General features: G+C 46.2%; 1 protein-coding gene across 1 annotated transcript in view; it reads left to right on the top strand.

Annotated features, from left to right (window-relative positions):
* atrn (attractin) overlaps positions 1-13354 on the top strand; it is a 154134-nt gene that overhangs the window by 128958 nt on the left and 11822 nt on the right. Inside the window, exon 27 of the mRNA XM_080012760.1 lies at positions 8186-8293. Within this exon, the coding sequence (XP_079868886.1) occupies positions 8186-8293 (108 nt within the window). The remainder of the gene's footprint in view (positions 1-8185; positions 8294-13354) is intronic.

The raw sequence follows: 13354 nt of genomic DNA, 5'->3' as shown, positions 1-13354 counted from the left end.
GCAGCCTTACGGTCGAGCAGCATCCAGTTCCAGAACGGAACCCCAGGCTCTGCTGGACAACGCGTGGTGGCGAGAGGCACCAGGGTTTCATGTTTTTGAAAAATGTCTTGAGTTACTTTTCACTTGCCCGATTGGACAACTGCAGCAGGCAGCTGTTCATGTCCAGCCCTGAATACTCTCACTAGTTTTTAAGGGTTTTTCACTACTTTTTCCAGAATGCACTGCCTAGCTCGTAAGGCTGAACCCAGTGCATTGTGGGTAACACCCCCCACACACGCACACACACACACACACACACACACACACACATTGTCCGTTCTTCTTTCTGTACTTTCACCCTTCCTCCTCTTCCTCCTGTTCCTCATCGCTGCTCTTTTCTTCCTCCTCTGTTTTCTTCTTCTTCTTCTTCTCTCACTTCGTTCGTCTTTGTGTTTCGTTGTGAATATTGATCGTCCTGCTGCTTGATGACTGATGAGTTTTATCGATTTCTGGCTGAACTCTGAGCTCTTGAATGCTGTGTGTGTGTGTGTGTGTGTGTGTGTGTGTGTGTGTGTGTGTGTGTGTGTGTGTGTGTGTGTGTGTGTGTGTGTGTGTGTGTGTGTGTGTGTGTGTGTGTGTGTGTGTGTGTGTGTGTGTGTGTGACAGTGCAGGGGTGTAATAGAAGTAAGAAAACCCAATCCTAGATCAGTCATAGAATACAATCTAAACCACGCAGACGCACGCACACACCTGTGACACAGTCTCTTACCACCTTATCCTGCAAACAGACACATGCACGATGCTGTGACACACTGTAAATACACCCTTGTCTGTCAGCTGAAGTACTGTATCTCGCACACATAACCACGACCACACACACACACAACCCTATCACATTGAAACTTACACAGAAACACACACATGAACACTCTGCCCCGTCACACACACCGTGGTTATGAGGACCGTGGTTTACCGGGACGCCAGCATCCTGTCACATTAGAGACGCTGAGCGTCCTGCTCAGTTTCCCAAATGTGATCTTGAGATAGAACCTGGAGTTTAAGAAGTTGTACTTTGGGCGACGGTCAGTGTTTATGAGGACACGACACACAAACAGGTCCTCATACAGTGTCGTAAGCAACACAATAATAATTAGAATTAAAATCACAAACTATGTACAGAACATACAAGGACTCAACATGGACTAGACGTAGAGCTTGAACAAAGACAACAAGCTAAACAAACATCAACTACTGCTATGCAGATGTGGCTGTATATAAAAGTATGTGTGTATGTATATATGTATACAGTATATAGTGTGTGTGTATATATATATATATATATATATATATATATATATCTCTCTCTCTCTCTCTCCCCGGGGCAGTGTCCTGTTGTTCCTCATGTTCTTCTTGTTTGAAGTGTTTTCATGATTTGATGTTTTTGTATTTCTTGCTCTTAAGACACATCCAGGCTGGTTTCAATGAGACTGGAATGAACTCAACTGGACACTGGACTGTATTTGAACCAGTGTTCCCAGTCTGGAGTAGTGTGTGTGTGTTTGTGACCTCGTGAAGCTTCGTCGCTGGCAATCAGCGCCTCAGCTCAATGTCAAGGATTAATTCTAAAACCCTTTTTTACACCAAAATTACTCGCAAATTTGAGGTGATTGACACCTTTCCCACTGCCAGGAGAGATGCAGGTTATTTTCCTGCTGCGTCACCTTGGACGTCAGGAACATGGTTCCAGTGACTGGGAACAAAACAGTAGAATAGACAGCGACTTAAACAAACAACATAAAAGTGTAAAAGTTGAGTATTTTGGGCGTTGAGAAGAAGGGGACGGTTGATGAAGGAGCCAACAGGACAGTAGAAGCAGCGTGGAGCAGCGGTCCTGAGGCGGTGGGGAGCGGCTTGGAGCCCGGTGGGGAGCTGGGGGCTTCTCCGCTGTGCTCCCCACGGTGCCGTCCCCACACTCTAAACATTTCAAGTGCATAACTTGTGCTTTTGGATTGTAAACAGGATATGAAATGATGGAATGAAACGCGCATATTCCTGTCGATTTAGGCGCCAGCGTCCGGAATTTCAACGCGCGTCGCATGGCACAGGCAAAGGAGCCAAAATGAGCGGGTGGACCCGGGTGTCCTGTGAAATCACAGCAGCGGAAGGTGGAGCTGATTGAAACCCGGGTCTATTGCCGGGTCATTTGACCCAGGACTGGGACCCGGGTTTTCCTTTCCCACTGGTGACAAATGCAGATTGTTATCTATGGACCATAGAAGATCCATTTGGACCAAACGGCAGTTGATGTTCCTGTTTGATCCCCTGTCTCCGTTTGGGGCGCGGTTGACACGCGGCGCTGTGGAGACTGTAAACACTAAGTGGGATCTCCATTGGCTTTGACAAGCGTTTACAGGTTTGACATGAATAGGTGGAGTCTGGATCAATCCAGCTCCGACTTCCTGACAGACCTGAGATCTTTAATGTTCCTGACTAGCAGTTTTCCTCACAACCAGTCATCCATCAAAGAAACGTACAACATGGTAGTAAACACATACATGACGGCAATAAACACATGCGTTCCAGTGCTCTCAAACGCAATTCTTTTCCAATGACTATTTGACGGCTCACGATTCATTTCATGTTAAATTCATTTCAATTTTTAACTCGCTGAAATTTCATGGAAAAACATCCTCTTTCACTGTGCTGAACTCCAGCAAAGCCTATTCAGAATCCTAAATTCACCAAAATATGAAATCAAATCTACTTAGAAGTAGAACAAACAGTCATCAATGAATTGTAATGTGACAGAATAAATATAAATAGACAAATACAAAAAAAAAAAAAAAATGAGATCCATCGTCCCGCTGGCTCCCTGCAATGAGCAAGTGGCTCCTCCTCAAATATATTTAAGAACAACAAAGCCTGCCAAAGTTGGACATTGGTATTCGTACTTAACTCTAATTGTCCTTCCTTCTGGTCTTTCGGCTCCTTTATTATACAGAGCAGGAGCCGTTCCTCTTGCAGTTCATGTTCCAGAGACATAATATCTGGTGTTTTTCCTCGCTGCAACACGATGTTGAAAGCTGAGAAAAATGAAGTTATGACGAAGCTTCCTGCGGTGTGCCGCCGTGGAGGTAGCAGCAAAGGTTATTGTTTGTTTAAAAAGCTGATTGTAGATGGATCATTACTGTCATTATGTCTGTTGGCTGTTCCACCACCTGCTGCTGTGTTGTATAAAACAATATTCTTGCATGGTAATTCTCTTTGCAGGTTTTTTCTTAATGTTACTTTTGTGGGTGTTTTTTGTTCTTATCGTGTTTGCTCAGCTCAGAGGTTTCGATAGTCATCTCGCCGATTCTGTTTTTTTCACATCTATGCAAATCAAGAAGTTACCGTTTCTAACAGAAATTAACAGCTCTCTCATTAAAACCACAATCTGTAAAATTCCATCTCTGACAGTGAAGGGGAAGACAACAAGGTCCTCGTTAAAAATAAAGTGTGTGTGTGTGTATGTGTGTGTGTTGGACATTCCAACAACCCAGAAATCATAGTTATAGTTTCCAGAAGGTGATGCTCTTCTCACCCCTTGTTAAGATAACACTCCATTAATCCTCGTGGAGAGTTTGGGATGTGACAGAAACCCAAAACTCTATAAGGTATAGAAGTAAGATGAATATTAAAAGATATAAACTACATGTGCACATCTATTGCCAGAGTTGGCATGGAGTAGCACAAAGTCCAATCTGAACAGATGGCTTCACGTCATAGTAAGTCAGGTAGTATAAGTATGGAATATGTGCCCCACCGCAGACTTTAGGATTTAGGATTAGGATTTTCAACTTTTATTTTTTTCTGCATCCTTTGAAAGTGGAGAATCAGAGCTTCCAAACAAGGTGTCACTTGTGCAAATCAAGTCAATATTTTTAAAGCCATGACTTGTTGATGACAAGGGTGTGGCAAACTGTGTTTCTGACATAATCACCTCCAAAGTTTTTTGCGATATGATTTAGATCTTCCTCCCCCTGCTTCCTCCACCCATAACAGTATGGAGATGAAAGTTTTCACAGACAAGTGAAACCGAAGGATCCTCGTCTTGTTTACAGAAGTGAAGTCCGCAGTACTTCTTCGTTGGTATACTTTGGTACACGCCCCCTCCACAACTATGTCTCCGTGTGTGTGTAAAACATGTAATATTTAAAGGTTGAATTCTATCGAAAGGGTTTCACATTGTGAGTTCACATCACATGGAATATGGAGGAATGATCTTCACCTGGGCGCTCGCTTTAAAGGAAACCATCGATCGGCGTTGTTCAGCGTCTCGGTGAGTGAACGGCGTTTTCCCCGGATTATTCAACCCCACGGTTTAACATTTTTCAACTATTTATAAATCAAACTCAGTTTTGAAAACACGTCAACAGATAGACAAAATCACAAAGGAACACGAATCTGGAAAAATCAAATTTTCCTTCTAGAAAGGCTTTTTCAACTTATTTGGCTGCTCCTGGCCATTTTACAAATGTGCAACTGCGGGTTTTGCTGTGGTGGGTCACATATGGTGAAGTAATGTAGTGAGCGCCCCCTGCTGGCTGGGTGTTAGAAGCCTCTTCAAAGCAGGACACAACAGGAAACCTAAGCGGTGTGATGAGTCGTTAAACTCCTCACCGCACTAATCCAAGGTTAGAAGTAGTTTCCCGGGGACAAAACGACTGTTTATCCTCTCAGAGCGCGGCTGTAATCGGTAGAAAGCAAAGTGAGATTTGGGCACAGAAGCGCTCCAGAAATGTAATGAGTTGGCTCGCTCCACAAAGAGAGATCTGCAACACGGAATTTAGTATTTTGGATAAGTTCTTCCTTTCTGTGGTCTGGCCTTCTCTGTGGAATTTGTGGTTGTTTTCTTTCTTGCCTTGTGCTATTTCTGCCTTGAGTCCCCCCTCGTCAAAGACGTGATTACAGGAGAGAGAGAAAGTGTTGAAATGTCAGTCACCATAATGGACGATCTCTCAGTGGGACGCCATTGGAAAGAGGGAAACTCAATGTGTTAATTGTAAACTCTTGAGCTGAATGGGAGCATCTTGGCCTCGCTGTGAATGGGAGTCACGCAGAGATAGGCGGAGTTGAATCGAATGGCTCCCTCTCCGGTTTGCCCCCGGTTCCTCGCTGGGTTTTCCCCAACATTCTCAGATGGAGGGCCGGTAGATTGCTTCCTGGCTGCTTTGGAGAGGCTTCATCTTTGGAAACGCTGAAGTACATGGTCGAATTTTGAGTCCTGTGTCAACGGTCAAACGGGCATTTTTTCTTTTCTTTTCTTTAAAAAAGTGAAAGGACAACTCCAGTCGTTTTTGGTCACTGGCAGTCAATCAGAGTTATCGACATCGGAATCTTTTATGGTTACCCAGTATTAAAAGAATGGTTTCAGCCGACGGAATCGCTAAAGACGCAATTGCCCCATTATGTGGCAGTCGGCTGGAAGAATTAGGTAAGCCGGGGCCTGGCTCCGGGCCTGTTGTCCATGCCTGGCGCCTGTCGCCCGGGTTCTGCGCCTTCGGCTGCGTCTTGTGCCTGGTCTTGGGGGCCGTATGTATGTGCATCAGGGGTGCGGCGTCTCCTCGTGCTCCCTGGGGCCGGGCGTGGGGGTTTGCCCCAATGCCCTCTGTCTTCTCTTGGGGCCCGGGGGTCTCTAGTGGCTGCAGGGCAGGGTGCTCTGGGCTTTCTATCTACGTGGCTGCGAAGCTCCGGGAGGGCTTCGGGCCCTTTCTGATGCTTGGAGGCACCATGACATAATACCAATCTTATACACCAGTACAATTGGGATAAGTCCTGTACACTCACCGTTGGACACACACACACACACACACACACACACACACACACACACACACACACACACACACACCACCAACACCTGCTTTGAACACAACCCAGCACCCTCCTGGTTGCATTCCTCTCCTTAACTATAACAGGAAGAGACCAAGTGACCAGTTGTTGTTCCAGTTTGACTGGTCGTGATTACCTTTGTTTTTCAATTCATGTTGTCGTCTGATGTTTATGTTTATGTGTAAATGTTGTTTGTTTCTATGTTTAATTGTCTCACGGTGGTGATTCTCCCTCTTGGAGTAGTGATCAGTTGTTTGAAGAGCCAAACATGGTAAAGAGTTGTCCAAAGAGGGGCTTGGTGGTGGTTGTGTGCTCTGCTCGTCCACAGCTCGTCACAGGACAGAGTTATTGCAGCAGTAGTTGATGATTAAAGAATGAATAAAGAGTTTCATTGCAGGTGGAGAAGTTCAACTCCACTTGTAACTAACTCTGTCCTGAATGCAATGGAACAAATACTGTGTGTTGTATGTCCAGCATGCTGACAGCACATGTTCATTAAAAAAAAGTTTTTTTCTTTAATGGCCCTCGTTGACAGTTCAATGGACCGCCATCGTATACGTATGTAGTCATATAGTCATGTAGTCACAGATCCCCTCCCCATCTCCAGCCTTTTTCTGGAGACGTCACTGCTGCCAGGTGATGATACACCTGTGTTGTCAGGCGGCTGGTGTTGTCTACACGTCCCCCCTGGACTCCACCACCACTTATAGTAACGTACTGTGAAGACAAGATGGGCTTGTTTAATGGAGAACCTCTATGTCTTCACATATGATTGTAATCTTTTTGTTTTGTTTGGTTGCCGTCTTCTGCGGTGCGGTTGCCGGTTGCAAGTGTTTGTGTTGCTTAGAGGTTGTTTGAAGGGGGAAGTGCCATATTCTCCCTCTCCACAGTTGAACTGTATTTTGTTTTCCTCTATTTATAGGACACTGGCTGCTTTGGTTGCAGATTTGACACAGACTCCTCTCTCTCTGTTTCCCCCTCTCTCTGTTTACCACAGTCTGGGGTCTTCCCCCTTCCTCTCATCCTCCTCTTCCTGTCTGCCTTCTCTGGGGGATCTTCCAACCTTACCTGACTCCTCTTCCCCTGTGTCATTTTGTTTTCTCGCCATGTTTATCATTGCTCCTCCTGTTCCACCCACTCATCTTCCTCATCCTCTTCCTCCACTTCTCCTCCTCATCGTCAGTCATCCTCTACAGCTTCCCTTTGGAGCGAAATTCCACCCAAAAGCAGCACAAAACTCATTTAATGATCAAGTCTTAAGAGGCAGTTCATGCCAAGTCTCCCCTTGCAGTATGCACCGCTACCCTCATTTAGGTAGCGAGAGTTGAAATAGGCCATAAGCAAAGCAAATGTCCCTCGGTCGTAGTCTGGTGTAGCAGGAAGCAACAGAACATGCTCAGTAGCTTCAGGCTATAACTCTGGAGTTGTAGTATTACTCTCTGTGTAGAGACCAGGTTGTGGGGCTCATGTTTATTTGTCTCATTCGTTAGCATAGTGGCTTACTGGGTGCCATGGTTGCTCCCTGGGTGGCGTGGAGCTTCATTGGTGGCATGGTGGCTCCTTAGGTGTCATGGTGGCTCCTTAGGTGTCATGGTGGCTCATTGGGTGCCGTGGTTGCTCCCTGGGTGGTATGGGGCTTCATGGGTGGCATGATGGCTCTTTGGGGGGCGTGGTGGTTCATAGGTGTCATGGTGGCTCCTTAGGTGGCTTGGTGGCTCATTGGGTGCCATGGTTGCTCCCTGAGTGGTGTGGAGCTCCCTGGGTGGTCTTGAGGCTCTTTAATTAGCACTAGTGCATCACTTCAGAAAGGTTCTGGTTCAAACCCAACTTTCTGTGTGGAGTTAGCAAGTTCACGTGGCTTTCATCCCAACGTAAAGACATGCGTGTCAGGTTCACACTCCTGCCAATGCCCTTAAGCAAGGCATTGGCACCAGAACTGTAGTTCAGGTGCCCACTGCTCCGGGATAGCCAGGATGGTTAAAATGCAAAGGGCACATTTCCCCATGGGGATCAATAAAGTGATTCTTCTTCTTCATTATGTGGATAGCGGAGAAGAGAATTCCTGAGTGGAATGTTCAATTCATTTGTCGTCCTACCCCCGCCCCATTGTGGTCACACACAGTGGATTTTAAAAACGTGGACTACTTACTTACTTGCTATGTCCAGACCGCATCATGATTTGAAGGGCTGTTCAACCATCTGTGAGGGGGGGAAGGGCGTTTGGTTAACTTCCTGTCTGAGTCTTGGCAGGTATCTCATGTGAAGAATAATCGGACTTTGTTTACCTGTCACTGACCTTTGACCTCCTCACCGGCCCTCCCTCTCTCCACAGCAACTGCTGAGGGAGATGCAGCAGATGGCAAGTCGACCTTTCGCCACCGTCAACGTCGCCTTGGAGACGGACGAGGAGCCACCTGACTTGATTGGAGGAAACGTCAAGGTGAGCATCAACCTTTTCCTTATTTTACGCCACTGTCTCTTTCTATTATTATTTTTTTTTGGGTTGAGAATGATGGCGTAAATTCCGGAGATGTGTTGTTTGTCTGAGATGACAGGAGAGCTGTCTATCCTCAGACCCCCGCTGCAAAGAAATCTGCCAGAAAAAGACTAGAGAGGAAAACTATATTTAGGATGAATAAATACCTGAAACAGTCAATTTTATCTACCAACAGGGTGCAATCATTTCACCTGAAAAGATTTCTGAAAACAAGAAAACAATACATTACAGTATGAACAGGATACAGTATGTTATAGTTTTAGAAAACATTGTTAATATTAATAAAATAAGGAAAGATGTTCAGTGTTGGGAGCATCAAAACTCTGCTGGTCTCAATAGAGCATTACTAATATTAATATTACAGATATCAATGTTATAGGTAAGTAGTATGAATCATATTATTATCACTAATATTAGTATACACAATTAGGCACAATAATATATAGAATTAGGCATTTTCTTCCAAATACGACAGACATTTTTCCAAAGCTGGCTGAATATCGCATGCACATGATTGCAGATCAATCAAATATACCAAAAAAATAATAACAATAAATATTCATGATTTTCTGCAGTGCCTCTCATGTCAAGTCAATTTTATTTAAATAGCCCTCCATCACAGTATTGTCTCAGAGGGCTTCACAAACCCACATTTCACAACGGCAACGGCATCCCTGTTGATTTCCCCCCTAGTCTGAAGAATCCTGGAACTCAATTAACTACTCTAGAGCATACGCACAATATAATATCTACTATAAAAATCGAATTATCCCCCCATAAAATTGGAGTATCCCTTTAACACACACACACACACTCTGCTCTCCATCTGCCTTGTGTCATTTGCAGAGATTTGAACCTTTTCGAGGTCACTTCATTAGTATGTTTCTTTTCCTTTGCCAAATTGTGCACGCTCAGCATTGGCAGTTTGAAGTGTAGGGGGGTCTCTCTCGTCGGCCTCTCTCCAGCGGGAGTCTCCAGCAGGGTCCGGGAGGCCTAATGAGGGCGCTGCCAGGATGGTGCGAGCGCTGGACCTGCTCCGCGGTCCGGGTTCGACACCGAGCACCGTGCTCCAGCAGCCAGCACAGAATTCTAATGGAGAACCACCGAAAACCTGGACGGACGGCACCGCAGAGCTGCAGAATAACAACTAGAGGAATGAGAGGAATTAGGTTTTAAACATTTCAACAGAGAGAGAGAGAGGGAGCAGCTGCCATGGAAGTTCTACTTTTCAAGTTGCGTCTTATCGTAATTCCACTCTTAGAGCTTAATGCTCGTCGGCTGCAGAACCAACAGGAGTTGAGGGTTTTTTAGAACATTTGGAAAACAGGAAGAAACTGAAGGTTCATACAGGTCTAGTGTCTCCAAAAATAGCAGACTCTACCCCATAACCACGGCTTGCAGCTTTCAACATTCACTGGCATGGTCTTCAGCTGTTATTTAGAAACTGGGAGGGGGAGGCAGTATTTGTAATTATTGATTTCATTGATTTAACTTAATACATTTATTTAAAAATTGAATCAAATTATTTATTGATTATTTAAATTATGTATTTATAACTATTACATAAAAACTTAACAAAATTTGTATTCAAAAAATTCATAACTATATATCATTATAAAGAATATGAATTCATATATAATATTATTCTAACATCAAATTGTTTGGGAATGCAGGGATCCACACTAAAAAATGGTTGCAGAATTTGAACCAATGAACCAGGTGATAATGATCCTATATTATTATAATCCAGATTTCAATATTCTCAGTTGTTTCACCATCAAAGTAAATCAACCCGCCCAGGAAAAGGTCATTTTCCATCGTGGAAGTTTCTAAGTCATGGAGATGGAGCGGGCTTCTCTGGTTGACGACACTGGGGCAACCAAACAGAGCGAGGTGCTTGACAAGATAAGATATGGTGACCAAATTGCCCAAATCTTGTTGGCTGGGGCTTCCGTGTTCAAAAATGGTTAGAAACATTCTGGAGGGAGATCTTGGTTCATAATGCATATTTGGATTTGTTCTCCTGCCCTCGCACCGGGCCAGATGGTGGAAACATTAGGGCTGTACCCAACTCAGAACTTTGTCGGTCAAATGGGATTTGCTTGTTCGATGCCAATGTTTGACTGTTCACCGGCAGCTCCTCCGACGGTACAGACCATAGGCGCCAGCTACGGGGAGCCCCAGAACCCGTGCGTAACGGGGACACGTTCTCTGTGGCTTTCTCCCCGATCGCACCCTCTCCATGCGTCAAGCGCAGAAAATAATCTTGTGGCCGTGCCCCGTCCCCACACTGTTGTAGTTTGACGTGGAGGAAGGAGGCACGGAGAGCTGTGCTGGATCCACTTGAACGACCTGTCTACAGGTTTCCCACCGATGACTGGACTCGTCCACCTACAGGGGGCAGCCCCGGGACACATGCTGCCATGCTCGCGGCCCGGCAACCGGCGCTTCTGACTAATAAACTGCGAATCATGTTGTGGGGACGGGCTCAGGGTGGAGCTGCGGGTAGAGCTGAGAGTCCAGCGGAGGAAGCTGCAGCCGAACAGATTTAATCTAGAGCTAAGATACAGAACAACGGGGCGGAATATTCAGCGCACGCCATGGTGAACGAGCCCCGCGCTTAGCAGTGCAGCAGTAAATTATGGGATGGCTCCGGTCCCCTCAGCTCCGGGGGTCGACTTCCAGGAGGTGGGGGTGGCACTTCAGCTGAACCTTCCCTGGAACGCCTCCAAACACCCTGTTGGCTTCTCTCTCTCTCTCTTTGTTGACATCGTCTCCACCTTCCTTCCTCCTTCTATTGGCTCTTAGTAACTCCCCCCTTTCTCTTCACCTTCTCCCTCCATCCTCCCTCTAACTTACCCCCCTTCTCTCCTCCAATCCTTCCTGCTTCTCTTCCCCCTCTCCTTTCTCCTTATCTCCTCCCCACCCCATCTCTCCTCTCTCCTCCCCTCCTTTCTTCTCCACTTCTTCTACCTCCCCCGTCAGTCCGGGAGCAGAGATCTCATTTAGATCCCCCCCAGCTCAGAACCAGCCACTGGCAGGTGGGGTGGGGCTGCTGTCCATTGTTTCCACTCTGCTGTTAGCAGGGTGGAGGGCGGGGTGGGGTGGGGCAGAGGTGTCCCAGCGATGGTAAATATAATTAAAGTTGTTTCTAACCTTCGGGACGTGGAGGCTGCCAGACATCCACTGCACTGAGTCTCCACATCTGTGGCCCATCATCAGCGAGCGACGCCTCCTGCAGTGGGCCGGGGCGGGGGTACGGTATGTGATGGAGGGGGGGGGTGGGGGTGAGGGGAGCCCATGTTTATCTGTTAGTGTTCATGTTGGTCCATTCAGAAAACGCCGCACAGCGATAAGGAGCTGCAACCGCTGGACGGGCGGGGGTCAAGGGTCAGGCACCGAAAAACCAAGCAACAGGTGATAGGAACTCACCTGCATGCCTGGAGAGAAGAGAAATAGAGAAAGAAAGAAAGAGAGAAAGAACAAAAGAGAGAGAAAGAAAGAGAGGGAGGGAGGGAGGGAGAGAGAGCAGAGGTCAGTGTTGACTTTGAGCGGTGTCAGTCAAGCAGAGCTTTTGGTTCCACAACGAAGAAGAGTTTACATCATTTTATTGATTCAATGGAAACAACCGATTGGTCCTGTAGAATTACAACCATATACGGTATATACACACTACACGCTACACTGTACACACTACACGCTACACACTTCATAGTACACACTACATGTCCATTGTACTTTAGTATGTCAGTAAAATGAACAGCGTGTTTTTGGACGTACTACGTGGTCACATCAGAGCTCCCCTCTCTTTCAGCGCCTTGAGGGTCGTCATGACAACGCTGCTTAGAAACTTTCAGCCCCATCTTGTTCTCGCAGCACATTGAGGGATACGCTCGCCAGCGTAGTTGGCAGTATTTAAATACTACAAGATTTCACCAGATGTATCCTGGTACTTTTCACATACTGTTCAGACACTTGCATGACATTTTGTGCACACTATTTATTTTGGGCAGTGGAGGGCGGGGCCGGAAGGCCGGGGCCCTAGAGTGGAGATGAATAACGTGGATAACGGCATGGATTAGAGGGGCCCCCGTCCCCCTCGCCGGGCGGCCATGTTGCCTGTTGGCATGCGCCTACTGAGGCTGCTGCTAATTAGCGCAGGTCATTTAAAGACACCTTCAGCCGCTACGCCTGGCCGGGCCTGATAACTCTCCAGAGCGCTGCGTCCGCTGTGAAATGCTATTACCAGCAGCCTCTGAAGGAGCGGCGCCGGCCCTTTACTTAACAAAACACACACACACACGCGCAATTTAAATCGCTGCATAATTGATTTGAATTTCTGAGGGTGGTGCTGTTTTTGTTGTGTTTTTTACCTTCGCCGCTGCTCGAGCCAAAATGAAGTGGGGGGTGGGGGGGTGGGGGGGTGTCTGCTGACGGAGATAAATGTTGTTGTTGAGCGGCTGCTCTGTTTTTATGGAGTCACGTGAAGTTGCCAGAGAGAGGAAAGGAAGTGAAGAAAGAGACGGAGGAAGAGAGAGGAAAGGAAGTAAAGAGAGATGGAGGAAGAGAGGAAAGGAAGCAGAGGAGTGTGTTGTCAGAATCAGAAATACTTTAATAATCCCAGGGGGAAATTACTTTTGTTACAGCTCCAAATCTACATACAACATATTTACATACAACATATTATAATTATTAAGAAACATATTTACATATAAATATATATATAAACATATCTATATACACATGGTAAAGTGTAAAATGTGCAGTTAAAATGTGCAAAAAGAAGAAGGTGCAGAAGTGGATATCCGTGTTTTGGGGTCAGGTTACAGAGAGGGCGTGTCTCTCTGACGGAGGCGTAGAGATTGATGCCCACAGGCAGGAATGATTTCCTGTGGCGCTCTGTGGTTCATCTAAGTAAGAGGAGTCTTCTGCTGAAGGTGCTCCTCTGCTGGGCCAGTGCGTCGTAGAGAGGGTGTGAGACGTTGTCCAAGATGGACTGAAGCC

The sequence above is a fragment of the Zeus faber genome (genome assembly GCF_960531495.2).
Source record: "Zeus faber genome assembly, chromosome: 13".
Classification (NCBI taxonomy): domain Eukaryota; kingdom Metazoa; phylum Chordata; class Actinopteri; order Zeiformes; family Zeidae; genus Zeus; species Zeus faber.
Note: the sequence above shows the minus strand (reverse complement) of the source record. Positions and strands in the feature narration are given on the sequence as shown.